The sequence below is a fragment of the Heptranchias perlo genome, chromosome 20 (assembly GCF_035084215.1).
Source record: "Heptranchias perlo isolate sHepPer1 chromosome 20, sHepPer1.hap1, whole genome shotgun sequence".
Classification (NCBI taxonomy): domain Eukaryota; kingdom Metazoa; phylum Chordata; class Chondrichthyes; order Hexanchiformes; family Hexanchidae; genus Heptranchias; species Heptranchias perlo.
The window spans coordinates 45,988,798-46,013,448 of NC_090344.1; the positions used below are offsets into that span (position 1 = coordinate 45,988,798).

Consider the following 24,651-nt stretch of genomic DNA (forward strand, 5'->3'; position numbering starts at 1 on the left):
TCAGACTGAACATGGTATCAAGGTGTGGTCTGATCAAAGCATGATACACGCTGTTCACTATCCCACTGTCTTGGTTATTCTGCAGTTCAATGTTCCATTGACTTAGTTCATTGCTGCTCGATGTTGGTTGGATATGCTGTGTGTTGCCCACTTGGACTGGTAGGTTTCTTTCAACGTCATCCGTGGCTATTTCAACTCCATTCAGTGTGTGTGTTGCCTTTTGTTCTTTCCTATGTGTTGCACTTTACTCTTGCCTGCATTAAATTTTATCTCCATTTGTTTTGTCCATTTACATATTTTGTTCAGCTCATGGAGCTGTCTTGTCCGATTCCACTGCCTCTCCTAGTTTGGTATCATCTGCAAATTTGGCCAATTTGCATTGGATTTCTGAATCCAAGTCATCGGTGTAAATTCGAAGCAATAATGTTCCCAACATCAATTTTTGGGCACATCACCCGTTACTTTCCTCCACCTTGCTGTAATTCCTCTGAACAAGTGCCTGTTGTTTTGTATCCTTCAGCCAATTTCTTATTCATACCCAAGATTTACCCTGAATTCCCACAGTTTTGAGCTGAAATATTAGCCCTTTGTGTGGAACTTTGGACAAATGCCTTCTGGAAGTCTTGGCACGACATGTTGGAAGGCTTTCGAGAGTCCACTTGGGCTGTCACTTCCTCAAAGAAGTCAAGGAGTTAGAGACATTTATGAAGAAAAGCAAGTTCCAGAGGCCCCTCAAGTTTATTCGTACTGTAGTTGATGTTTCAACATAAGAAGGTGGCTGATAACAGGATGAGCATTCACATGAGTCGCAGAGATGAGAATCAAAAACAACCAGCAGAAGTGCTTAATATTTCTCAAACTTCCTAACCAGTTTTTAACCCTGGCACAAGAAATAGGTAGATGTGACTGCTCTAACCGATTTCCAGTCAATGCATCTTACATTTTTTAAATGCTACCGCCCAAACTCCCAGGTGTCGTCACATCGACAGCATGGTGGGTTTGCTGTCTTCCCCAGCTGCTGTACTATTGAACCAAATGAGAAAATTGTTTTCTTAGACTAACTGGTCTAGGAATGTAGTCTCCCTGTTGCTGCATACTCATTTTAACCTGGTACCACATTAACTAATGTACTTTGTATAGCTGTGGTTACGGGTGTACTTAGGGACTGTGCTAGAATGTTGCACTACCTTTGGTGCTGGTCCTGGTCTTAGTTTGAGTACTGAACACCCTGGTGATAAAAACACCTCATCCAGCACGAGTTGTGTTTTACTACACCCATGTTCCTACATAAAAGGTGTTGAAATTCTGTTTAACTTGAAATCACAGTAGTTAGATACTTGTCTCCCTTGTGACCGACTCCATCCTTCTCCCTGGCCACTGTCTGAGCCTGAGCCAGACCGTTTGCAACTTTGACGTCCTATTTGACCCTGAAAGGAGCTTTCAACCACATATCCGCTCCATCACCAAGACCGCCAACTTCCACCTCCATACTATTGCCCGTCTCCGCCCCTGCCTCATCTCATCTGCTGGTGAAACCCTTATCCATGCCTTTGTTACCTCCAGACTTGACTATTTCAATGCTCTCCTGGCTGGCCTCCCATCTTCCATTCTCCATAAACAAGCTCTTCCAAAACTCTGCTGCCCGTATCCGAACTCGCACCAAGTCCTGTTCTCACTGACCGACATTGGCTCCCGGTCCGGGAATGCCTTGATTTAAAAATTCTCATCCTTGTTTTCAAATTCCTCCGTGGCCTCGCCCCTCTCTATCTCTGTAACCTCCTCCAGCCCGACAACCCTCCAAGATCTCTGCGCTCTTCCAATTCTTGCCTCTTGCGCATCCTTGATTTTAATCACTCCACCATTGGTGACCATGCCTTCAGCTGCTTAGGCCCTAAGCTTTGGAATTCCCTCCCTAAACCTCCCTTTTAAGACGCTCCTTAAAACCTACCTCTGACCAAGCTTTCGATCACCTGTCCTAATATCTCCTTATGTGGCTTTTGTTTGATTGCTCCCGTGAAGCGTCTTGGGATGTTTTACGATGTTAAAGGCGCTATATAAATGCAAGTTGTTGTTTCCAAATAAATCTGAGACCAGATTCCATCAGCTGATATCCAAGGACTGTATTGTTAGTATCAGTTGTATTGCGAGGCACCGGAGTGCAGGTTCAACCATGCCCTGGACATTCTGGTGTCCAAAACAGTCTGACTTCATGGACATTGATCTATTGCAGATCAGTTCAGAGTAAAACATGGAATAGTTTCCAGACGTGAGGCTCTAAATAACGAAAGGAGAATCAGAAGTAAACATTTTCATTGAGAAGATTAAGAGTGGACATAACACCGAATGTCCAGGGCGCGGTTTAAAATGACTTTGGAACAGGTCTGAACTGAGATTAGAATCATTGGAGAGTGTTTTGTTTCCTCACAAAATAGTGTTGAAAGACACCCAGCTGAAAAGCAGGTGATACGGTTAATTTTTTACTCCAGAACATGCATTTCCTCCCATCAGTACCATAGATCATCCTGGCAACTTGAAATGCTTCCCCCTTAAAACTGTCAAATGGAAAAGGTTTGTTCATTTCATAGCGTGACCATGAAACCCTCTCCTGTTATACTTTAATTGTAAACAATTTTACAACACCAAGTTATAGTCCAGCAATTTTATTTTAAATTCACAAGCTTTCGGAGGCTTCCTCCTTCGTCAGGTGAACGATGTGAAAATGAAATCCTCGAAATGAAATCGTATTTATAATTCACAGAACAATGCTTGGTGAGTACAGACAGTTTTTTCAACTGCCCGTTGCCAAGGCAATCATTGTGCAGACAGACAGGTGTTACCTGCCAGGTCTCACAGAATATACAAATCACCAAAAAAAAACAACAAACAAAAAAAAAGAGATAGAGAGGGAGAAACATAGAAAAGACAGCAACTGACCCGTTATATTAAAAACAGATAACATTTGTTCGCTGGTGGGGTAACGTGTAGCGTGACATGAACCCAAGATCCCGGTTGAGGCCGTCCTCATGGGTGCGGAACTTGGCTATCAATTTCTGCTCGACGATTTTGCGTTGTCGTGTGTCTCGAAGGCCGCCTTGGAGTACGCTTACCCGAAGGTCGGTGGATGAATGTCCATGACTGCTGAAGTGTTCCCCGACTGGGAGGGAACCCTCCTGTTTGGCGATTGTTGCGCGGTGTCCGTTCATCCGTTGTCGCAGCGTCTGCATGGTCTCGCCAATGTACCATGCTCTGGGGCATCCTTTCCTGCAACGTATGAGGTAGACAACGTTGGCCGAGTCACAGGAGTATGAACCGTGCACCTGGTGGGTGGTGTCCTCTCGTGTGATGGTGGTATCTGTGTCGATGATCTGGCATGTCTTGCAGAGGTTACCGTGGCAGGGTTGTGTGGTGTCGTGGACGCTGTTCTCTTGAAAGCTAGGTAATTTGCTGCGAACGATGGTCTGTTTGAGGTTGGGTGGCTGTTTAAATGCGAGTAGTGGAGGTGTGGGGATGGCCATAGCGAGGTGTTTGTCCTCATTGATGACATGTTGAAGGCTGCGGAGAACATGGCATTCCTTAACTTTAAGGCATTCCTTACCCTGCTCTGTCTCCAGCTCTCTGATTACCACTACAACCTCTCAACTGCCTTTGGCAGGAAATCCTCATGATGTGGACCAGATTCTCGTTGGGTGCCTGGAACGTCTCATTCACCAGTTAACATACCCTTGGGTTCCTGTGGTCATAAATTCTTTATGTTCCAAAGTCCTACCCTGCCGGCAGTAGTTTCAGCTCACGGGCTCACTGAAGCTCAGGGTTTGGTGGTTGATTGAACTCTTTGGTTTACGGTCAGAGCAGCTTTACAACCACAATCTTTGTTCCAGCCTAAACTCAGTGTTAGCATCGCAGTAATTTGTTTTCCCACCACCTTCCGTTTTGCCCACTGAATTACTGTAGTGCGGACAGGCAGAGTTCCACATCGGAGATCAATACCACCAAGGACTTTATTTTCTTGAGTGAACAAAGACTGAGCTAAACCATCACACCCAGCAAACCAGACTGTAAAATGCATCCCCTCCAGTGGTCAGGAATCACCAGGAAATATGGAATCTATCCTGCCTTATCCTGTGTTTAGCAAGCATTGTACAAATTGTCTGAGGATTACTGACCTGACAGATCACTGTTCCTACATCAAAAGAAAAACAGATGTAGTCTCAGAGCACACATTCCAAGGTCCTGTTTGTTTCTGGGGGTTAATACTGGTAGAGCTGTTCCTGTGATGTTATTACCATCATGATGCTGATTTATTGAATGTCTTGGGATTCTAGTATAGATCCAATAGCAGTGAAGTCGGAATAGTTTGAAGTTGTGCTACTCAGCTTGGCATCGAAGACAACTTTCTAGATTCCTTAAAATAGACGTAATTTATTTACTCGCGGATCTTCCATCATGTTATTGACAGGAATTTGGAGGCGGTTCTAGAGAAAGGAGTGAGTAAAGAGGAGACAAAAGGTAGGAAACAAACTTCAGAGTCTAAAAAAAGGAGAGAAAATTAAATTTTAAATTTAATTGTTTAAAAAAAATTGAAAAAATGTTAAAAGGTAAAACTAAACTTCTTTTAAGAATGCTAATGGATAAATGAAAGCCAGCATGTTAAAGGCAAATTGTGTTTGACTACTTGATTGCGTTCTGTGATGAAGTAACGAAGAGGATTAATGAGGGTGGTGCAGTTGATGCAGTATATACGGACTTTTAAAAGGCTTTTGATAAAAACCACGTAATAAACTTGTTGGCAAAATTGAAGCCCATGGGATGAAAGGATCAGTGGCTGTGTGGATATGAAGTTGGCTCAGGGACAGAAAGCAGAGAGTCGTGGTGAATGGACGACTCCTCTTCATTCGTATGTTCTTAATCCATATGAATGGTTGTTTTTCAGATTGGACGGAAGTACAGTGGTGTTCCCCAGAGGTCGGTATTAGGACTACTGCTCTTCTTGATATATATTAATGACCTAAACTTGGGTATACACGGTATAATTTCAAAGTTTGCAGATGACACGAAGCTCGAACATGTAGTAACCAGTGGGGAGGATAGTAACAGACTTCAGGAGCACATAGATAGATTAGTGAAATGGGCAGATGAAATTTATTGCAGAGAAGTGTGAAGTGATTCATTTTGGTAGGAAGAATGAGAAGAGGCAATATAATGTTACAATTTTAAAGGGGGTGCAGGAACAGAGAGACCTGGGGGTTTATGTACACAAATCTTTGAAGATGGCAGGACAAGTCATGAAGGCTGTTAAAAAGGAATACGGGATTCTTGGCTTTATAAATAGAGGCATAGAATACAAAAACAAGGAAGTAATGCTGGACCTTTATAAAATACTAGTTAGACCCCAGCTAGAGAATTGTGTTTTTTTTTATTTGTTCATGGGATGTGGGCGTCGCTGGCGAGGCCGGCATTTATTGCCCATCCCTAATTGCTCTTGAGAAGGTGGTGGTGAGCCGCCTTCTTGAACCGCTGCAGTCCGTGTGGTGAAGGTTCTCCCACAGTGCTGTTAGGAAGGGAGTTCCAGGATTTTGACCCAGCGACGATGAAAGAATGGCGATATATTTCCAAGTCAGGATGGTGTGTGACTTGGAGGGGAACGTGCAGGTGGTGTTGTTCCCATGTACCTGCTGCTCTTGTCCTTCTAGGTGGTAGAGGTCGTGGGTTTGGGAGGTGCTGTCAAAGAAGCCTTGGTGAGTTGTTGCAGTGCATCCTGTGGATGGTACACACTGCAGCCACAGTGCAGCGGTGGTGAAGGGAGTGAATATTTAGGGTGGTGGATGGGGTGCCAATCAAGTGGGCTGCTTTGTCCTGGATGGTGTCGAGCTTGTTGAGTGTTGTTGGAGCTGCACTCATCCAGGCAAGTGGAGAGTATTCCATCACACTCCTGACTTGTGCCTTGTAGGTGGTGGAAAGGCTCTGGGGAGTCAGGAGGTGAGTCACTCGCCGCAGAATACCCAGCCTCTGACCTGCTCTCGTAGCCACAGTATTTATGTGGCTGGTCCAGTTAAGTTTCTGGTCAATGGTGACCCCCAGGATGTTGATGGTGGGGGATTTTGGCACACTTTCGGAAGGATGTCAAGACCTTAGAGAGGGTGCAGAGGAGATTTGCTTGAAAGGTACCAGGGATGGGGGACTTCAGTTATGTGGAGAGTTGAGAGAAGCTGGGATTGTTTTCCTTAGAGCAGAGAAGGTTAAGGAATAGCGGTGTTCAAAATCATGGTGGTTTTGATAGAGTAAATAAGGAGAGGCTGTTTTCACTGGCAGAAGGGTTGGTAACCAGTGCACACAGATTTAAGGTAATTGGCAAAACAACCAGGGGGGAGGTGAGGAGACATTTTTTACACAGTAAGTTGTTATGATCTGAAATGAAAGGGTGGTGGAAGCAGATTCAGTAGTAACTTTGAAAAGGGAATTGGATAAATACTTGAAAAGGAATAATTTGCAGGGCTATGGGGAAAAGCAGGAGAGTGGGGCAAATGGGATAGCTCATTCAAAGAACTGGCACAGGAACGATGGGCCGAATGGCTGCCTTCTGTGCTGTATCATTCTGTGATCCTATGAAAATTTTCGTAAGCAAAGACCAACGTGGCAAAACAGTGTCTCTGGGACAATTTCTAGAAAGCTGGGGATCTGGAGTTATTGAAGCTCTGTCTGATCGTAGAAATGTACAGCTGCTGGTGTGTCAGAGCTTTATAATGGGAAAACCCGATTGAAGCGCCATCTCGAAACGCAACAGAACGGTAAAGTCCAAATAAAGTGTGTGACGTAGAACAAATTGAAGATTTTGCTTGTGATTTTCAAGGTTTGGCACCTACGTGTAGCATAGGATAAAGGACAGGGAATTTTGGGGGGTTGGCGTTGGCTGATTCTTCAGAGAATGTATCCGAGGTAAGTGGGCCACTCAAATCCAACCCTTTCCATTTGCTGATGGTTGTGTGAAGTTTTTTTTTTGACATGAATGTCAAATTTCAAGAGATAAAAGCCCCCCAAAAAAAGTATCTCTCAGCCGTAGTGTCTGGTGGCCATGCGGTTTGAGAGCTGATCTTGGATAGGAAAGGTCTGAGGTTCAAGTCCAGGTTAGGGATAAGATAGAATAGGAAAGGTTAGATTAATAATTTAATGGGGGTGAGTGAGCTGAAGACTTGTTTCTATCTAATGGAAGCTTGAAGACGACTGTAGGGAGTGCCACCAGATACTGTGGGTTTTACTGCTTTCGATAATTAAGAAAAAAATAGAAAAAGCAAACAAAGTATGCTGTGGGATTTGAACCCACAAGAGTCCCACTCCAAAGCCAGTACCTTAGCACGAGGCCATTTAGGTTTACACAAACTAACCTTTTTGGAACTTATACTTATCTTTCAGTTAGCACAATGTTAGTCAACTCAATGATAAATGGATTGGAGAAACATCCATCTCTAACACTTGGAGTTGGTGTCGAGGTAAAGTCCAAGTTTCATAATCCTTTGTTCTGGGGTTCAAATCCCAGAGCAATTTAACTTTAGTTTGTAACTATTTAACTTACATAATAAACAATTGTTTCAATTGGATGATTATGTAAATAATGGTAACAATTAATTATCTATTTGATTTGATGGAGGTCAATGTACTTTTCATCTCGAAAACCCAGAATCTGGAAGGGTCCCAGTCAACAGCCACCATCTTGGTTGAGTGAATACAGTTTGTTGGCTGCTTCTGAATTTGCACTGAGATCCTGTTACCTCATTCACCAACAGCTCAGAGGAATACTCAGTGATCGCTCTTAAATCTGACTGACTCTAGTGAGCACCATTTTATAATCTCCACCTGCACTTTGAATGATGGAGACTGTGAAACAGCTCTCCCTCAACTGGGCAAATACATCAGGGATCGAATGGTGCATCAGCTGAAGGGTCACCACCAGAATGTTGGAGACTGAAGTCCAAGAACTTCCGAATCTAATGCTCAATAATCAATGTTTGGTCAGAAAGAACTTGTATTTCTGGAGCACCTTTCACCACCTCAGGATGTCCCAATGAACATCACATCCAACAAAGTATTTCTGAAATGCAGTGATTGTTGTGGCAGCCAATTTGTGCCCAGTTAGGTTCCACAAACAGAAATGCATTAAATGACCAGATGATCTGTTTAATGATGTTGGTTGAGAGATAAACGTTGGCCAGGACACCTGCTCTTCTTTGAATAATTGTGCTGTGGGATTTTTTACGTTCACCTGAGAGACCAGATTGAACCTTGGTTTTACATCATGGGAATTGGGAACTTACATTAATAAATCTCCATGTACACACTTCAGCACAGTAATAACGGATTTATTTCAACAAGTCACCATTTACTTTTCATCACTAATCTGTAAATCACATGATTTTGAAAGTTCCATTTCTCATTAAAGTGCATGTTTTCAGGTCAGGATACAATCAGTCAGCTGCTTCTCCACACAACAGCCCCATCTCAAGTAATCCACCTCTACTTCCTCCTACGTTCTGGCCACTCGTCAGAAAGATGCTCCATCTCACCAGATAAATCAGCCTGTGAAACAAATGTGTTTCTCCAGTTTAAATCTGTGTTGCAATTTTTGGTGCAACATGGTTTCTGCTTGTGGGCTTTGAACAGTTTGCTTCTGAGCAGAGATCTTAACCTCCATTTTTACAGTGGATTTCTGTCCCATCCTTTAAGGATCCCCCCTCATGCCATTTAAAATGTTATAGAAAAAATTACCAAATAAAGTTGAACTAATTAAGCTATTTAAATCAAGGTAGCAATTATTCTTAGATGTATATATTTAATGTGATGGGACTGAATGTACTTTTCAGTTCTGAAACCCAGCGAATTGCAGAGCCCCATTCAATAGCCACCATCTTGGTTTATCTAACTCAGTTTGTCAGCAGCTTCTTAAGTTCTTAAGAACACAAGAAATAGGAGCACACGGCCCCTGAGCCTGCTCCACCATTCAATAAGATCATGGCTGATCTTCAACCTCAACTCCACTTTCCTGCCCGACCCCCATATCCCTTGATTCCCTGAGTGTCCAAAAATCTATCTATCTCAGTCTTGAATATACTTAACGACTGAGCTTCCACAGCCCTCTGGGGTAAAGAATTCCAAAGATTCACAACCCTCTAAGCAAAGAACTATTTCCTCATCTCAGTCCTAAATGGCTGAGCTCTTATCTTGAGAATATGACCCCTAGTTTTAGACTCGTCAGCCAGGGTAAACAGCCTCTCAGCATCTACCTTGTCAAGCCCTCTAAGAGTTTTATACGTTTCAATGAGATTACCTCTCATTCTTCTAAACTCCAGAGAAAGAGGCCCATTCTAATCAATCTCTCCTCACAGGACAACCCTCTCATCCCAGGAATCAATCTTGCCAACCTTCGTAGCATCCCTTCTAAAGCAAGTATATCCGTCCTTAGGTAAGGAGACCAAATCTGTACACAGTCCTCCAGGGTCTCTCTGGGGCCTGATATAATTGCAGCAAGACCTCCTTACTCTAAAACTCCAACCCCCTGACAATAAAGGCTAACATACCATTTACTTTCCGAATTGCTTGCTGTACCTGCACATCAACATTCTGTTATTAGTGTACAAGGACACCCAAATCCCTCTGACTGCCAACATTTCTTAGTCACTCACCTTTTAAAAAATATTCTGCTTTTCTATTCTTCCTGCCAAAGTGGATAATTTCACATTTCCCCACATTATACTCCAACTGCCACCTTCTCACCCACTCACTTAACCTGTCGATAGCCTGTCTTTAATTTGAATTAAAGCAAATGCAAAGGAACTTCCATATCATGCCCACTGAAGCATGTTACGTGCAGTTGAATATTGATTGTCGAGTTTGGAGTACCAATTCTGCACTTTGCTGAGTTTAGGCCCAGTTTCCGAACATTTCTTTGACTTTTTCAACAACTTTTTCTTGACAAGAAACGACAACTAACACCAATGTGGGATTGTTGTGGCAATTCCTCCCGTGTGCTGCCAAAATGGGCAATAAAGTCAGGCCCAACGTGCAGCAATTTTGGGTAAGAATCTAAATAAACATGGAATGAGAACAGGCCATTCAGCCCATCAAGGCCATTCCTCTCTCAGTCCATGCACAATCTACCCCCTTGTGGACTCTGCCGCACCCATTAATCAGAGGGAAAGTTCTTCATAAATAATCCCCAATCCTCAAAGATAATCAAACAAAACTCTAGAATCTTCTCCATCCACATACCTCTGTTATTTAACCCTGGTTCACTGTCACCCAGACACTGCCCCCTGTCCCCAGCACTCTCATGTATTATTCAAACATTGCTCATTAAAAATAATTTGATACCTTCCGTGAACGTAATCTGAAAACAGTGAGGATCCAAGTGACAACATTCCTTTAGGTTCCGATTTCATCGATTTCACATTCCACAGTGTCTCCACGCTGCAAGAAATTCAAACAAAATTAGCAGCACATTTTATCTGTTGAAGGTAGAGAGACTTTACAGAGCTGGTGAACATTACAAAAATAAACAAACTGACTTTGATTACGAACAGGGTTTGTAAAGGTGACAGGTTCACTCATTGTCATTATTCTGTGGAATCCAGATCATTTTGAACTTAATGGGTCAGTCAACCCGCTGATCTTTCAGGCAGCAATTCCAGGCTCCACTATCTCTCGACAGATGGCACCATGATCCTTTCAATCAGCAAATGAGGGAGGATTCATTCTGAACCTGCTCGTTAGGAGGCATTTCAGATTGGCCACTGCTTGATGAAGCAACTTGCCCTGCCCCAGTACCTGGCTTCTGGAAAGCCTTCCCTGAATAAACTCCAAAATAAACTGAAATCTCACTCCATCAGAGTGCATCTTGCAATTACTGTGGGTTTTAGTAGGTTTTTTCAGAAAGGCTGTAACATCGCCCTAACATTATATTTATGATATGGGCATGGAACCCTGCCCAACACATTTTCCCTATGCTCGCCTCTTCAAACCTCTGTGTTCCTGTGAATGAAGATTAAAATGGTAGGTCCTGGTGATGCTCGTTTCTGCAATGAATCATTTACTCGTCTCTGCAATAAACCATTTACTCATCTGGCACAACAACCTGGCTGAACTTAAACGCCATTTTTTCCTACCTAGGGGAATTTCTTTTGCGACAGAAGTCAGTGTTCTCACTTCCATCCATCTCCTGGAGCTGGAATGTGGGTTTCTGATTTATATATTCCAAGAGTCTCTTGCCCTGTATATGGACAACCAGCCAGCCCTCTCTCTAAGACTCTGCACCTTCTTATAGCCCATGTGGACAAGTGGTCTGGGGTCTGCTATTTTTAAATAGAGACTTCGCTGCAGGTGTTCCTCAGGGAAGCATCCTTGACCCAACCATCAGCTGCTTCATCAATGACCCTCCTTCCATCATAATGTCTGGAGAGGGACTGTTTGCTGATGATTCTATAATGTTCAACTCCATTCGCAATTCCTCTGATAATGAAGTAGCCCATGGCAGCCAACATAAGGAATTGGATAACTTCCAGGTTTAGGCTGTTAAGTGCCAGGTAATATTCACAACTCACAAGTGCCAGACAATGACCATCTCCAACAAGCAATGGCCCAACCACCTCCCCCTGACCTTCAATGACACCGCCATGGCCGAGTCCCCCACCAACTACATTGGGAAGGAGGAGGTCACCATTAACCAGAGGCTTAACTGGACCAGCCTTATCAATAATGTGGCTACAAGAGCAGCGCAGAAGCTGTGACGAGTGGCTGACCTCTTGACCCCTCAAAGCCTCTCCACCATCTACAAGGCTGAAGTCAGGAGTGTGATGGAATACCTGGATGGATTCAGCCGCAGTAACACGTCTCTGTTTTGATTTCAGATTTCCAGCATCCACAGTATTTTGCTTTTGATTATCATCGTTTGCACCTCCTGGTTTCAGACTAACTGGTGCCCTGTGCAGTGAAAATTGGAAATGAGAGGGAGAGGACACAGGTTGCTGTAATAACATTAGCATCCCACAAGGTGCCACTGTCGTCTGTCTACACCTGAACATGGTTTAACTTTAAGATCAATGAAAATTCTGACACAACCAACCTGCTGCTTTTCATTTGTCGGACTGGGGTAAATGTCAGTTTACTGAACTTCTTTATATTTTAGTTTTTTCAGTATATTCTTCAATCTTTCGATGAAGTGTGAATAGATTCTTTGTTTGGTGTCTGTCATGCACCATACATACAGTGGTTCAGAACTTCCATTGTAATGGCGCAACTACGTTGTAGATTTACGCCACAGAAGTCCCAGGAAATTATGGCCCAAGTGATTTACACCACACCATAATCTCCTGGGACTTTCTCGTTGTTTCCCTTGCTGAAACAGTGAACAGTTAATTATCATAGCTCCGCCCCCATTAAAATCAATGGCGATGGCGAATTTGCTGAATGACCGTGACTTTGATCATCGCGGCCTCTCAGACTGTTACAGAATGGTGCGGGAGGGCTCAGTATGTTTGGTATAATCACAGGAATCTTAGTTTACTGTTTAAATATGTTTTCAATTCGACACGCAAACAAATTTATAATTGTTGTTAATTTCACTTCATTACCATGTATATTTCTGATCGGGCAGTTTTGTAACTTACTGCCAGCTGTTAGATGTTTGGCTTCAATTGAATATTTTTAGTAATTTACCATCAATCACATTTACAGCTGTGCATCTATTGGGCCGAATAATAATAATTTCTTTAATAAGCAAAATACATCTATTTAACCATTGTCTGATGACATGTCACAACACCACAGTGTAAAAAGAATCAGACAATAAAGTGTTTGACTGCAATGGATCTGTTGGGAATTTGGGTTAGAACTTGGAGACTAATAGCTCAGCATTACTTGCATGATAAAATTCACTTCAAACGTGTCTCCCTCTCGATCTTGTTTATGCCTAAACACAATGTGTTTCATATCATTATCCGATTGTATTCTCTTTCCTCCATCTCTTGGCATTCACTTTCATTTCTGCTTGAGAAGCCTCACTCTCCAGAACTGGATTTTGTATCCTGTAATTACTGGTTTCCATCAATGATATATGTCTGTAACTTAACTATAATTATCCTTTCAAATTAACACAGGAACCCATTTAAAAGAGGCAACATCACTTCTGGGTATCAGAATACAGCTGCTTTTGAGATTCTACAAATTCTTTCTTTATATATTTAACTCATATTTTTGATCATTTCTGAAGGCTTAATGTAATACAAATGTGAAAGTTATTTATCCTAAATTATTTCTCGGACTACTAGATACTGTAAATTGAAAAACTAGGGCCATCCTTGAAACACTGAAATTGCGTCTTGGAGTGAACACTTTTCTGATCTTCTTTCTGATGTCAATGAGGGGTAAAGTACAGCACTGTTTAAAATCCACAGTAATAGTGTGCGAGTTGCACAAGAACGCTTATTTTCTGAATAATCTTCGTTCTTATGCTTATTCAACATTTATTGCTATTTATTTCATTTAGTAATTTGCTAGTAGCTGACATGAACAGACACTTTAAACTCAGACTGCCATTAACGCAGATGGTCGAAACTCAGACTGCCATTAACGCAGATGGTCGAAACTCAGACTGCAATTAACGCAGATGGTCGAAACTCAGACTGCCATTAACGCAGATGGTCGAAACTCAGACTGCCATTAACGCAGATGGTCGAAACTCAGACTGCCACTAACGCAGATGGTCGAAACTCAGACTGCCACTAACGCAGATGGTCGAAACTCAGACTGCCATTAACGCAGATGGTCGAAACTCAGACTGCCATTAATGCAGATGCTCCACCCGCACTGCCACGAGCGCGCACTCCACCCGCACTGCCACAAGCGCGCACTCCACCCGCACTGCCACAAGCGCGCACTCCACCCGCACTGCCACAAGCGCGCACTCCACCCGCACTGCCACAAGCGCGCACTCCACCCGCACTGCCACAAGCGCGCACTCCACCCGCACTGCCACAAGCGCGCACTCCACCCGCACTGCCACAAGCGCGCACTCCACCCGCACTGCCACAAGCGCGCACTCCACCCGCACTGCCACAAGCGCGCACTCCACCCGCACTGCCACAAGCGCGCACTCCACCCGCACTGCCACAAGCGCGCACTCCACCCGCACTGCCACAAGCGCGCACTCCACCCGCACTGCCACAAGCGCGCACTCCACCCGCACTGCCACAAGCGCGCACTCCACCCGCACTGCCACAAGCGCGCACTCCACCCGCACTGCCACAAGCGCGCACTCCACCCGCACTGCCACAAGCGCGCACTCCACCCGCACTGCCACAAGCGCGCACTCCACCCGCACTGCCACAAGCGCGCACTCTACCCGCACTGCCACGAACACACACACTCTAAACTCAGACTGCCATTAACGCAGATGGTCGAAACTCAGACTGCCATTAACGCAGATGCGCCACCCACACTGCCACAAGCGCACACTCCACCCACACTGCCACAAGCGCACACTCTACCCACACTGCCACAAGCGCACACTCTACCCACACTGCCACAAGCGCACACTCCACCCACACTGCCACAAGCGCACACTCCACCCACACTGCCACAAGCGCACACTCCACCCACACTGCCACAAGCGCACACTCCACCCACACTGCCACAAGCGCACACTCTACCCACACTGCCACGAACACACACACTCTAAACTCACACTGCCATTAACTCAGATGGTCTAAACTCACTACCTTTACTACAGATGGTCCAATCTGACACTACCATCACTACAGATGGTCCAATCTCACACTACCATCACTACAGATGGTCCAATCTCACACTGCCATCAATACAGATGGTCTAAACTCACTACCATTACCACAGATGGTTTAATCTCACACAGCCATTAATATAGATGGCCTAAACTCACACTGCCATTAGCACAGGTGGTCCAAAAGCATACTGACATTAACAAACACTCAAAAGTCACACTGCCACTCATACATATAATTGAAACTCTCACTGCCTTTCACAGAGAAGTTGCAGCCTCACACTGCCATTAACATCGGCATTCAAACCTCACTGGCATTAACCGACTCATACTTATTACAGTGTCGGTGAAGAGACATAAGAGGAGCAGGCTTTACAATGGATTGCAGTCCCACACCTGTGATCATAAAATTAACCGTCAACATGGGCTCATGAATTTCATCCGATTACTGAATATGATACGTAGAGAAACAATATTAACAATTAAAAAATAATGAACAAAATGGTCAATTACCTTCTTGCAGTTTCCATGGCAGTCTCTCCCTTTTCCAGAAACTCCTTCATGGTTCTGGGTAGGGAGCTATCAAATAAATTCAGATCAATGACATTCCCTCCATCCTTCTCCTCTATTCCCACTCTCACTCCATTCTGATCGTCATCAGTCAGGAACTGGACAAGCCTCATCCTCCAACCCTTGGACACTGACAGAGGCCTCACCTGGAAACAACAGCTGTGCTTCGTCCAAATGCTCCCAGGTCTGGCTCGGACCAAACACAGAATTGCAGTTGTCTTGGCGAGAACCTGCTCTACAATACTGAATACGGTCATTTAATCAACTTTGTAAGAACTTCTAGATGGAAAAATTGCTCTTTATTAAAGTTTCACAATCATTTTCATGACCCTGATTATGTTGGAAGTGTGTGAGCAGTTCAAGATATCCCATAATAGGGAAGATATTCCAGCTGTCGATAGGATGTAGTAAAGATTCACTTCCAAATAAGAGGTTTTTATTAATTGGAGTTTATTTTCACTGGAACAGAGAAGGTTAAAGGAGAAATGTAATAGGGGTTTTCACACTGAGCCAGACTGGTCACAACCTTGTCTTCCCATTTCACCCCAAGCTGAGCTTCCAACACCATATCTTGTCCATCACAAAGACCATCGACTTCCACCTTTAACATCGCCTGCTTTTACCCCCACCTCAACGCATCTGCCACTAAACCCTCATCCATGCCTTTGTGACTTCTAGTCTCGATTATTTCAATGCTGACTTGGCTGGACTGCCAACCTCCACACTCTGAACTTCAGTTCATCCAAAACTGTGTTGCCCATATCCAATTCCGCACAAAGTCGCACTCGCCCATCACACCTGTCCTCGCTGGTTTCTCGTCACCAACACTTCAAATTTAAAATTCTTATCCTCCTGTTTAAAATCCTCTATGGCCTCGCCCCTCCCTATCTCTGTAAACCTTCTCCAGTATTCAAACTGCACTCAAATTTTCCATTCCTCTGACTCCAGACTCTTGCATATTCCTCTCCCCTTTACCCCACTATTGGCAGCTGTAACTTCAGCCGCCAAAGCCCGATGCTCCGACATTTCCTCATTAAACCCCTTCACCTTTCTTCATCCCTCTCACCCTTAAAGAGCATGCCTCAAACCCACCACTTTGACCAAGCTTTTGGTCATTCCTCTGAATATCCCCACCTGTGGCTCAGTGGCCATTTTGTTGCTTATATCTCGGTGAGGCATCTCCTGTAAAGGTGCTTTGTAAATACAAGTTATTGTTGCTAATCGCAAAAGGTTGTTTTTCATTGGTTTGTGAATCAGTTACACGGGGTGTTGACTCAAGGCTATCACCAGACGAACAAAAGGGGTATTTACGAGACATTTGTTCACAGAGAGTTGTTGGAAGGTGGATTCCAATACCACAATGGTGATTGAAGCAGAGATGATAACATCATTTGAAAGCGATTAGACAGGTGTTTGAAATAGAAGAATATGGAGAAATGGCCGGGGAATGGGATTAAAGTTGACATCTCCAGCTGAAGAGCTTTCCCCAACACAGGCACATTGGGATAAATGAACTCCTTCTGTGCTGAACATTCTTTCATCCACTAACATAGGGTGAGATGTTTCTTTATTGGGTATTATTTTCAACAAAATTGAACTGGAGCGACAGGGCTGTAAACACTGGAAATGTTGGACGTGACCTTTCTGATCAGCAAGAATGAAACAAGGTGGCTGCCAACCAAAATAAAAATGTAGAGTTGTGTTTATTTTTAAAAGCAATGTCCAGCCAAACATGTCACTGTTGATACATAATAAGTCATTGCCAATCCTAATAAGTGACAATTCACAGGTTGGTTTTAACTGTAACAATAAAAAAACAATGTGCATTTCAATAGATTTAGAAAGATGTTCTGCAGCACTTCACAGATCAATGGACACTGATCGGGAGAGAAAATGTGAGGTGGAAATCTTCAGTCAGCTTTTAAAAAGGAGGGAGCTCCAGAAAGCAAAGGTATGGTGGCTGAGAGAGTGGACACCAAAGGTGAACCAAATAGGACTGGAAGTGGGGAGCAGACAAGTGTCAGAGGAAAGGAATAAAGAACATCATGGGGTGAGGCTATGGGGGGCATTTTTCCCCCCAGTTACTGCCCCAGTCTCAGTCTCCAAACCAAGTGACAGGAAGTTGCAGGGTGGAATTGGTTTGGATGGTGCACTGTCTCCCTGTACAGGGAGCCCATTGTGACATTGGCTTGCTGGTTTAGTTGGAGGCGAGTGGAAAGCACCGTCCACTGACAGGTCCACTACGTATGCGTCCCAGTACTGAGCCAGAGAAGCACGTCTGGGGAACAATAACCTGCCCTTATCAGGATCTTTTGTCTATTTGTCAAAGCTGCCCACACGATAACTAAAATAAGTAGGAATTGACAAGCCGTATATCCGTCAATAAACTCTGATGACATGAAGGTGGTTGGTACAACACTGGCTGTTATGTGTTGGTCTTTCCACTATGTTGAAGCCAGAGATCTAATACGTGGGATTTGTGCTTAACACACTTGGATTGTGAAGAGGCAAGCAGGTGCTGAAGTGATGCACCTTCAATGAACTGAGCCACCGTTCTGTGCATTTTTGTTGCCCATCTTGTGATCAAGAGGATAATGGCAATACATTAACAATATTTCTGGGAAGTGAGCTACGCTGATGATCATTTAATGGACTAACAGAACTCAACAAAATTAAACCTGTCTTTATTCCATCATTTCCCATGTCACTTTAATTCAAAAATGGCACAACAGAAGAAAATGACAACCTCTCTAACAATTGAATTTTCAAATCATCATTATCTACTTTGTGCCAACCATACTTCTTGCTGTTAACATCTGGAGGGAACTGGCTGTATTTGGTTTCCATCTGGGCAACAGTGACTAACACATTGAAACAAACACCATCTGTCTTCCCAGGCTCTGCTCCACTGTGCTGCAATCCCAAAATGCCATGTGTTTTCACCTTGACCTGTGAATCCCTCAAGCATTCCTTGGTCAGTCTATAGATGGCCATTTCTATGCTGCAAGATAGATCAGCTGAGGAAGAGCCACAAGCAGTCACAGGGAAATGAGGATAGCCCTGATTGTTAGTCAACAGCCACAGTTCATTGTCTTTGTTGAGGAAGGCTGCCACTACTCTGTGGCACACAACTGAACAGGGCAACTCCACAGGAATAGTCATTGGATGAGAAGCTTTCTCCTTGTGTTTCACAGCAAATGAGATCAAATTTAAGATGTCCCTGGCTCTTAGTGGAAGAGGTGACACTCTGTCCCACCATCTCGCCTGCAAGGATTCTGCATCGCTCTCCGAGGTGCTCTTCAAATTTCCTCCTAAAATTGAACAACACTTACATCAACATTTGACAAATAATTCAACTATTGAAATACTCCCGAGAACATAATCCCACCCAATGTGCGAAAACATACAATTTTTATTGAAGCCACTAGAAGTACAAGATAATTGGAAAAACTCTCAACACTAATCTATGCTTAACAATGCCTATCAAAACTATGTAAACAATGTTTAAAACAAAAAGTCTTAATGACAGAACCAAAGGAATGCCAACATTAACAGTACACTATTTACAAAGGTGCTGCATGTAATTGCTACCATGAGTTACACACTAAATTCCCTACAAAACTACACCTTTCCACTCAGCAAGTTATTAGCAATTCTATTTTCAGCATTGAAGTTTGTGACATCAATTTTCTACTCACTTTTTTAAAAAAAATGAAAACCCATTGGCTGCTCACAGAACCAGAGTCCCAAACATTTCACTGTTAAAGAATAACTCAGATGCCCAGACAAAACCTTTCCCATTATAATGTGTTACCTGGTGTGTACACTACAGTACCTGCAGCACATTACACAACACAGCTGCCATAACATTGTCCAAAAACATCTCTGGAGACCACATCCCTGAAAATTCCAATCTCCCATCAAAATGATTGCACTCACAATTTGTTAATTGAAATAAAACTTCATTCAGAACGACACTCACTATCTTTCTCCCCTCCTCATGATGCTCCAGCCCCCCTTCCCCAAAAAAGAAGAAATCCAAACCTGTAGCTCTGGCCAGGAAAACAAAACGGATCCATCGCGGACCTCTCTCCTCTACGCTCAGCAGGGTGTAGGGCTCGCACTCCAAACCTGTTTCTTCTTCAACCTCTCTCTTCACCGCCTCGACAATAGTTTCATTTTGTTCCATTCTCCCTGCTGGCAGGTACCACTTGCCATAACAATCCGGCTTTGCCTCCTGCATCATCACCACTTCTTTCTGCACGTTTAAATAAAAAGGAAAATCAGTCACACAGTCTGCAATTGAAGTCTTTACAGGGAAAAAAGGGGGCCCCACCCCTCAATGTGATCTTCAATCAAACAACTATAACTTTGCCTTCATCAGCACATTGCTAGACTTTTCTAAATCCTACACACCAAGCTGGCAGGGCAGAGATGTCACAGGAGCAGCCAGATGCTGACCATCAATTCTGTAGACATGGGGATGGTGCCAGAGGATTGAAGAATTGCAAATGTTACACCCTTGTTCAAAAAAGGGTGTAAAGATAAACCCGGCAACTCCAGCCCAGTGAGTTTAACCTCGGTGGTCGGGAAACTTTTAGAAACAATAATCCGGGACAGAATTTGCAGTCACTTGGACCAGTGCGGATTGATTTGGTAAAGCCAGCACGGATTTGTTAAAGGCAAATCGTGTTTAACTAACTTGATAGAGTTTTTTGATGAGGTAACAGAGGGTCGATGAGGGCAATCTGGTTGATGATGTGTGTATGGACTTTTAAAAGGCGTTTGATAAAGTGCCGCTTAATAGGCTTGTCATCAAGACTGAAGCCCATGGAATAAAGGGGGCAGGAGCAGCATGGATACAAAATTGGCTAATTAACAGGAAACAGACAGTCGCGGTAAACTGTTTTTCAGACTGGAGCGAGGTGCACAGTGGTGTTCCCCAGGGGTCGGGACTAGGACCACTGCTTTTCTTTACTTGGACTTGGGTGTACAGGGCACAATTTCCAAATTTGCAGATGACACAAAACTTGGAAGTGTAGTAAACAGCGAGGAGCATAGTGATAGACGTCAAGGGGATCGAGACAGGCTGGTGGAATCGGCAGTGAAATTTAACGCAGAAAAATGCGAGGTGACACATTTTGGTAGGAAGAATGAGGAGAGGCAATATAAACTAGAGGGCACAATTCTAAAAGGGGTACCGGAACAGAGAGATCTGGGAGTTTATGTGCACAAGTCGTTGAAGGTGGCAAGGCAGGTTGAAAAACAGTTAAGAAAGCATACGGAATCCTGGGCTTTATAAATAGAGGCATAGAGTATGAAAGCAAGGAAGTCATGATGAATCTTTATACAACGCTGGTTCGACCACAACTGGAGTATTGTGTCCAGTTCTGGACACCGCACTTTCAGGAAGATGTGAAGGCCTTCGAGAGGGTGCAGAAAAGATTTACTAGAATAATTCTCGGAATGAGGGACTTCAGTTACGTGAATAGATTGGAGAAGCTGCGGTTGTTCTCTCTTGAGCAGAGAAGATTGAGGGGAGATTTGATAGAGGTATTTAAGATCATGAAGGATTTGGACAGAATAGATCAAGAGAAATTGTTCCCATTGGGAGAAGAGTCAAGAACCAGAGGACATCGACTTCAGGTGATTGGCAAAAGAACCAAAGGTGACATGAGGAAAAACTTTTTTACACAGCGAGTGGTTAGGATTTGGAATGCACTGCCTGAGGCAGATTCAATCATGGCTTTCAAAAGGGAACTGGATAAGTACTTGAAAGGAAAAAATGTGCAGGGCGACAGGGATAGGGCGGGGGAGTGGGACTAGTTGGATTGCTCTTACATCGAGCCGGCACGGACTCGATGGATCGAATGGCTTCCTTCCGTGCTGTAACCTTTCTAGAATTCTAAGATACGATAATTCCAAACCTTTGAATCTTGGAACTGAGCCCCAGCCACAACCCAACTCATCATCCCAACATGTTCACACATTGGCAGCATATATGTGTGACCTTGCAACGGTACCCCAGAACCAATCAGTGCCTTGTCTCTCCTACAATTGCTGCACTTATTTTCAATCGTGTAATATTGCATGTGACAAACTAAAGCTGGTTAAGAACAGTCAGCTGCTGAGAAACACAACTATTAATCAATGCAAAGCACAAGAAGCATTAATGGCAAATGTCACTGCAAAGCACAGCAACTATCTTGTCTGCTCTCACCTCTCTAAAACCAGCTCCACTAGATTGCACAAAGATGAACATTCGGAACGAGACCCCAGTCCGAGCAGTTTGGGTCCAAGCTCTTACACTGTTGGGCAGTAGAAAGTGCAGGACTAACGTTTTAAATCACCTTCATGGTTCTTCTGTTGCCCACCCCAAAACAACAACAACTTGCACCTTCAATGTGAAAAACATCCCTAGATAAGCAAAAGGAAAATGGATGCTGAGTCAAAAAGGGAGCTGTCTGGAGGGGTGACTGAAAGTTTGGTCTAACAGACAGGATTAGAGAATGTTTTTTAAAGGAGGAGAAAGAAACAGCGACAACATACAAAACATCTCTTGACATAGGCTAGATGCACATCAACAGGAAAGGAGTCCCAAGGACCACACACATCTCTACCATCTTATCAGGCCTGACTCTAGCATGTCTTCGGGCCAGGGTGTAACAATGACTCTCCGCTTACCTGCTCGTTCAGTATTACTGCAGCGACGATGTAGCAAACTGTTTTCCGTACAGCTACCGGCACCACTTCATCCGGGGGTGAGTCGTACTCCTGCACCTCCAAGCCCTCTCCTTTCAAAAGGAGCTCCAGTCGATTTTCGATTAAGTCCATATCTCTTCATAAAAAAGACATTTGTCAACAAATTTTCATCCAAAGACCAACTAACCACATAAAAATACTTAAAAAAACAAACAAAATTGTAGTGCAGGTTTACAGACAATAGAACTATTACATGGAAACACAAACAGCCACAAAAACAGTGCAATAATATTAAAAATATAAGGTCACATTAAGAAACAACCGTAGTTCTTCAATGGGCGAGTAACTGGAGGAACGACCTGTCAGAGTACAAAGCCATACAGACCTGAAGGTTGCAGTTCGATAACTGTTCTGAGTTACCTGATCTCAGTTGGGGCATCAGTTTGGCACTGCAACTGGACTCAGTGCCTCTATTCCAGGGAGGAAAAATTCCAACTGGATTCCTGTTCCTGATCGTTATCCAACAAGAGTCAGCGCCTTTAGAAGAGGAGGGAAGAGAATTAGGCATAAAAAAGAGGCAATCCCAACACAAATCTGAAGAGGCTCACAACGGCTTAACTAGACCAATGTAAGGAGTCGTACAACACCAGGTTATAGTCCAACAGCTTTATTTGAAGTCGCAAGCTTTCGGAGCTTTCCTCCTTCGTCACCTGACGAAGGAGGAAAGCTCCGAAAGCTTGCGATTTCAAATAAAGCTGTTGGACTATAACCTGGTGTTGTACGACTCCTTACATTTGTCCACCCCAGTCCATCACCGGCATCTCCACATCTTAACTCGACCAGGCATTATAGATACTGGGAGCCTAAATGCAGCGCAGTAACTCTTTCATTAGTGGCTCACCTCCAGACATCACAAATCCTCTCCACTGTCTACCAAGTTCATCGGGTGTGAGATGGAAGAGTCACCACCAGCCCAACAACACTCAATTAGGTTCAACACAATGCAGAACAGTTTGATCGGATACTGGACTAAATATCCACCCTCTCCCTCCACGGGCACACCATAACATCAAGTATGTAGTATCTACAAGATGCACTGCAGCAACTTGCCAAGCTTACCTCAGCAGCACTGCCAAGAAGGACATGAGCAGCAGCATCACGGGAACAACACCACCTCCAAGTCGCACACCATCCTGAGGGGGCCATAGATCACTGTTCCTTCACTGTCCTTCAATTTCCAAACTAACACTATAATCACAAGGATTACATTGGTTCAAGCAGAAGATCCACCATCATCTTCTCAGGGCAACTTGGGATGGGCAAGAAATGCAGCTTTGTCCAGTGATTTAAAAAAAATACTACAGAACAGGATCTGCCGTGAAGGAGCCAGAATGACCTGCTCCTTGTTCCCCCACCTTGCCCAGGGGACCTAGGTGGAAGACATCGCTGTTGACAAGGGATTGCAAAGAGACATTAGTGGACAAGCAATGCCATTCTGTCTGCAGGAACTTAAAATGTCACAAAGTTAAAACAAAAATCAATACCTGCAGTTTGTGCATCTTTGCACATCACATAAAATCTACAGCACAAAAGCAGGCCATTCGGCCCAACTGGTCCATGCTAGTGTTTTTGCTCCACACGAGCCTCCTCCCACCCCTCTTCATCTCACCCTATCAGCATATCCTTCCATTCCTTTCTCCCTCGTGTGATTATCCAGCTTCCCCTTAAATGCACCCATGCTAATCGCTGCAACTACTTCTTCTTACATTTACTACCGTACATTTTTAATTGGGGACAAAAAACTTGAATGCCCATCTTGGGCAAGCACAAAACCACCGGAGCTTGGCCCTGCATTGTGTAGATGGAAATAAAAGCCTCCCATTAAAGATGCGGCGAGGCTCGGCCCGGGAGCAGCTGCTGATGTTGCGGCATCAGTTTCACTCCCAGTGCGGGGCGGCCCTGCTCCAAACCCCGGAGGCCGCAAGCGGCTCTTTCTCCCTCGGCACGATTCCCCGGCTGATCCCCGAGGCCAAGCCCTGTCCTTCTCCTGCCCGCTTGCTTACCATTATCCTCCCCCACCGCCTGGCCCCAAGGGTCCGGCTCAGGCTCCTCCAACACACCGCAGGCCAGGCCCGGTTGTCAAGGGACACCGGTTAAATAATCCCCGCCCCCTTCCTCTTCTGATTGGCGTCAGCCGGTTTTATCGCGTCTGTGACCCAACTGGAGCGCCAGCTGTCATTGGTCCATTCAGATGTCAATCACTCCCCAGACCTGGCTGTCAATCAAAGGAGGCTGAAAGGATGCAACACTCAGATTTTCAAGCGATCTGTGTCAGGAATGGAGCAATAACTGAACTGCAAAGTGCATTAAACAATGGATATACGTTCTGAAAATTATTTTATAAATCGTCACTGCATTTTTTTTTGCTGTCCCACTGAAAAGCACACGTTTGTGTTTGAAATCCAGACCCTGCCTTTAAGACTGCAGTGATGCTGCACTGCTGGTCTGAGAATGTAATGCAAAGCACAGCATGGGTAGAAACAAAAACAGACAATGTTGTAAACACTCAGCAGGTCAGGCAACATCTGTGGAGAGAACAG

General features: G+C 44.1%; 1 protein-coding gene and 2 long non-coding RNA genes across 6 annotated transcripts; 1 reads left to right on the forward strand and 2 right to left on the reverse strand.

Annotated features, from left to right (window-relative positions):
- Positions 1 to 4,453: 4,453 nt before the first annotated feature.
- Positions 4,454 to 12,886, forward strand: LOC137336142 (uncharacterized). The gene is made up of 3 exons (XR_010966583.1): positions 4,454 to 4,506; positions 4,931 to 4,962; positions 11,892 to 12,886. It is a non-coding gene; the product is annotated as an uncharacterized lncRNA (long non-coding RNA).
- On the reverse strand, positions 8,336 to 11,961 carry LOC137336143 (uncharacterized). Its single transcript, XR_010966584.1, has 3 exons — positions 11,847 to 11,961; positions 10,360 to 10,455; positions 8,336 to 8,568 (listed from the first exon to the last, which is right to left on the reverse strand). It is a non-coding gene; the product is annotated as an uncharacterized lncRNA (long non-coding RNA).
- Positions 12,887 to 17,033: 4,147 nt separating the features above from the next.
- Positions 17,034 to 24,224, reverse strand: LOC137335796 (8-oxo-dGDP phosphatase NUDT18-like). 4 transcript variants are annotated; one of them, XM_068001214.1, is made up of 6 exons: positions 24,115 to 24,224; positions 23,171 to 23,299; positions 22,472 to 22,588; positions 22,034 to 22,187; positions 19,394 to 19,607; positions 17,034 to 18,660 (listed from the first exon to the last, which is right to left on the reverse strand). In XM_068001214.1, exons 4-6 carry the CDS (start codon positions 22,181 to 22,183, stop codon positions 18,059 to 18,061), a joined length of 966 nt encoding a protein of 321 aa, XP_067857315.1. In that variant the 5' UTR covers positions 22,184 to 22,187; positions 22,472 to 22,588; positions 23,171 to 23,299; positions 24,115 to 24,224; the 3' UTR covers positions 17,034 to 18,058. The 4 variants fall into 4 exon arrangements, with proteins under 4 accessions (XP_067857315.1, XP_067857314.1, XP_067857316.1 ...); XM_068001213.1 differs by lacking the exon at positions 23,171 to 23,299; XM_068001215.1 differs by lacking the exon at positions 23,171 to 23,299 and having other exon boundaries at positions 22,437 to 22,588.
- Between the last annotated feature and the right edge of the window lie 427 nt (positions 24,225 to 24,651).

Coding starts and splice junctions, on each gene's coding strand:
- LOC137335796 (XM_068001213.1), bottom strand. CDS start 22,183: ATGGACTTAATCGAAAATCGACTGGAGCTCCTTTTGAAAGGAGAGGGC. Junction 19,608..22,033: donor CAGTAATACTGAACGAGCAG/GTAAGCGGAGAG, acceptor TTAAACGTGCAG/AAAGAAGTGGTGATGATGCA. Junction 18,661..19,393: donor TTTCCTGGCCAGAGCTACAG/GTTTGGATTTCT, acceptor GTTCAATTTTAG/GAGGAAATTTGAAGAGCACC.